The sequence below is a fragment of the Oreochromis niloticus genome, linkage group LG17 (genome assembly GCF_001858045.2).
Source record: "Oreochromis niloticus isolate F11D_XX linkage group LG17, O_niloticus_UMD_NMBU, whole genome shotgun sequence".
NCBI lineage: Eukaryota > Metazoa > Chordata > Actinopteri > Cichliformes > Cichlidae > Oreochromis > Oreochromis niloticus.
Genome location: NC_031981.2, coordinates 26,785,903 through 26,789,304, shown reverse-complemented (window position 1 = coordinate 26,789,304; position 3,402 = coordinate 26,785,903). Strand labels below are relative to the sequence as shown.

Genomic DNA, 3,402 nt, shown 5'->3' with positions numbered 1-3,402 from the left:
GCCTGCGCCTTGTTACTTTAATGTGGTACTCTGGAGTTCAGTGTGGCACCCGGGTGAGGAAAGGGGGTCCTTGATTGCAACAGCAAACACTGGTGTCGTCACTCATCGGCGGTACACGCAAAAAGCACTGCCTGTTCCAAAATAAATATTGACGCGAATGTTGTATTCAAATGAGCTGCCTGACCGGACGTGGACGGGCCAATCAGAGCCCATCGTATCATTACACCTTCTTTTCAGAAATCATTCATAACGCCGACGCGTCAAAGACTCGCAGAGGAGCCGGCTATAAATACGGCTGCGCGCAACGCACAGTTAGACATTTTCCCAAAATCAAACGAAAGACACAACTGAGGAGCAGGAGGCGACCCTGCTCGTACCTCTGATCATCATCTCTGCCTTGCGCTACATTTCATATTTAGTATCCAGATAACAATGCTGGCCGTGGCTGGATTATACGTAGGACACGTCGTGGCGGCGGCTCTGTGCTCCGTGCTGCTCACAGGGACGCTGGGGTCCCGGTGGTGGGGCCAGAGCCGATTCGCTGCGCCCCATGTACTCCGGAGAAGCTGAGCCAGTGTCCAGCGGTGGCGCCCGGATGCGCCGAGGTGTTGCGGGAGCCCGGCTGTGGATGCTGCCTCGCCTGCGCTCTGAAAGCAGGGGAGCTGTGCGGGATCTACACGGCGCCGTGCGGCTCCGGGCTGAGGTGCGTGCCGAGACCCGGCGACCCCCGGCCTCTGCACTCCCTCACCCGCGGACAAGCCGTGTGCACGGAGAGCCCTGAGCCCGAGCCCACCCCCGAGCCCCAGACACAAGGTAAGGCCTATCACCTCCACATTCTCCATCAGTGTTCCAGATCATCTCAGCAAACCTTCAACATGGGGATCTTTTACAGTCGCACTCTTCATTCATTCATTCATTCATTCATTCATTCATTCATTCATTCGTGTTTTCTCTCCAGATCATGAAGAGCCAGAGCCGTTGGAGATGGACAACGCAGCCATCATCTCGGACCCCGGCTACAGCCACTATCTCCCCGGTCACGGCAGGCCGTACGACCCGCGGGCTGCCGCCGACGCTCAGGAGAGCATGAAAGCCAAACTCATCGCCATTCGCAAGAAGCTGATAGAGCAGGTACTGACACTGGATTCGCATTACTGTGCTGAAAATCCTCACTGCGATGTGTTGCTAAAAGTTTCTTTGGGAGGTTTGAGAGAGGGCCGGTGCGCCACAAGGGCGCGCTCGTGTGCTGTCTGAAATAATGGAAAATGTGTGTGCGTGTGCTCGCCCCGGGGGGGGGGCTTATTATTACAAGTTTGATATGTAGTTCATGCTTCCTGATAATGAGACGCGGCTGATTATACTTTGTTTGTATCGACTGTGATTAACCCATCTCCATCCTGTGTGTGCTGTGCAGGGGCCCTGTCACCTGGAGCTGCAGACGGCTTTGGAAAAGATTGCCAAATCCCAGCAGAAGTTAGGGGACAAGTTAACCAGATTCTACCTCCCCAACTGTGACAAAAACGGGCTTTACAAACCCAAGCAGGTTGGTACCTTCAGTGAAAGGACTGTGTGTGTGTGTGTAAAAGAGAGAGCTCCCAATACCCTGCTGTAATATAATTGTGGGTGAATGAGAGATTCTGTATGTGTGTGTACCCAGCAAAGGCACTGAATAAGAGGATTCCTTCTTCCCTTTCTCTCCACAGTGTGAATCCTCTCTGGACGGACAGAGGGGTCGATGCTGGTGTGTGAATTCCTGGAATGGCAAGAGGATTTTAGGTTCGACAGAACTGCCTGCAGATGCCGAATGCCCTTAAAGAGATCAACCACTGAAGCGGATCTCATGAGAAGAAGAAAAAGAAAAAGACGCAAGCCACTGATGTTTCTTTTATTTTGATAGCTGTTTATTTATTGCTCTTGTCCATGGTGGTGTTTAATTCAGGTACACTGTCATTGCGGGACTGTGGGTCTCAACCACCCCGATCCCCTACCCCCCACCTCCTCTTTCTTCAAACACCCATCCCAAAGAGAGAAAAAAATATATTTTTGTTTTTTCTGAAAAGGAGATTTTAATATTAATGTATTTACTCTTCAGCCTTATTTATTTCAACTGTATTGCATTTTATTTGTAATTATTTCATAAGTATTTATATCATCTTGCGTTGCCTTATTGTTATTGTTATATTATAATTATTATTTTTATCTACATGTATAAAGTGTATATATGTATCTTGGCCCTAAGTAACTCCATTGCTGAGTTGAGCTCGCTCTACCCTTAAGGACTTGTTTGGAGGTTTGCTTGATGAACCAAGCAAGAACAAAAGCACTGAGTGACCAAATGTCATTTAGAAGTATTTCTGAATGCTGTTTCTTTTTAATGTTCCAGTTTGTCATCGTTTTTGTCTTTGTGTTGTTGCTGTCTTTTTATTATTATTTTTTGTCAGCAAATGCAAAATTCTCAGTTGGGAACTCCTTAAATACTCAGAAAATGTTCCCCATGATCCCGTGGGGATGCAGATAACATCACAGGCGGCGGCTGCCCGCATTCGCCGCCTCTCAGACGGGTATTTCAACATTTACCTACCTCCGATATTTACATGTCTGTTGTCACCTGTGTTGATGTCATAAAAAAAGATTTGCTACTTTATACACGTTGCCATTCCTCTCTGACCAACAAGAAAAAGAGAGAAAAAAAAAGAGCCCCGCTGTGTGCGCTGGCTCGACTCTAGCCACATGCTGCTGTTGGAGAGAGAATTATTGTTTATGTGAGTCTATTCCAAAGTGACTAACTGCTCACTCGTGTGTATGTACACTTTTGTAATTGAGATGTAAGAGAGAGACAGAGAGAAAAAGGTGATATATTTAATAAAAACATTAACCTCAGCTATGTGCTCCTGACATTTCTTAACCTACAAGCAGGCTTGTTTTGTGCACTGTAAGGTGGAGAAAACATGAAAATAATAATAACAGCTTCATCAGGACACGATTGGCAGAGTCTGTGTGTCAATGCTCCCCCGGACCACTTTTGCTATTTTCAGTGTGTGTTTGTGAGCAGTGTTATCACAGTGATCTAAAGTGGAGGTCCTTTTTCTAACTTTAGCCGGTTCTCTGGGACAAGCAGCTCTGCGCTGCCTTTTGACCTGTTCTCTGTTTGCCTTGGTCGGGCACAGGAATTTGCCTCAACCTCTCATGCCCACTGCCAGCCTGCCTGGCACCACCACATTTATTTTTGTTCTTTACAAATTGAACCTTTGCTTTATCCTTATTGACACATTCCAAGACTGAAGGGAGCCCAATTGCATTCAAAAAACAGGAGCAAAAAAAAAAAAAAAAAATAGTGTTCCTGAAATTAAGATGATGACAAGTCAGAGAAGTGGGGAAAAAAGACACAAAAGAGTCAGCAGC

General features: G+C 47.0%; 1 protein-coding gene across 1 annotated transcript; it reads left to right on the top strand.

Moving 5' to 3' along the window:
• The first annotated feature begins 250 nt into the window (after positions 1–250).
• On the top strand, positions 251–2,880 carry igfbp1a (insulin-like growth factor binding protein 1a). The gene is given in 6 exon segments (XM_013265367.3): positions 251–511; positions 514–813; positions 959–1,131; positions 1,415–1,543; positions 1,704–1,811; positions 1,813–2,880. Coding segments are annotated over 6 exon segments (807 nt in total). The 5' UTR covers positions 251–432; the 3' UTR covers positions 1,831–2,880.
• The last annotated feature ends 522 nt before the right edge of the window (positions 2,881–3,402 follow it).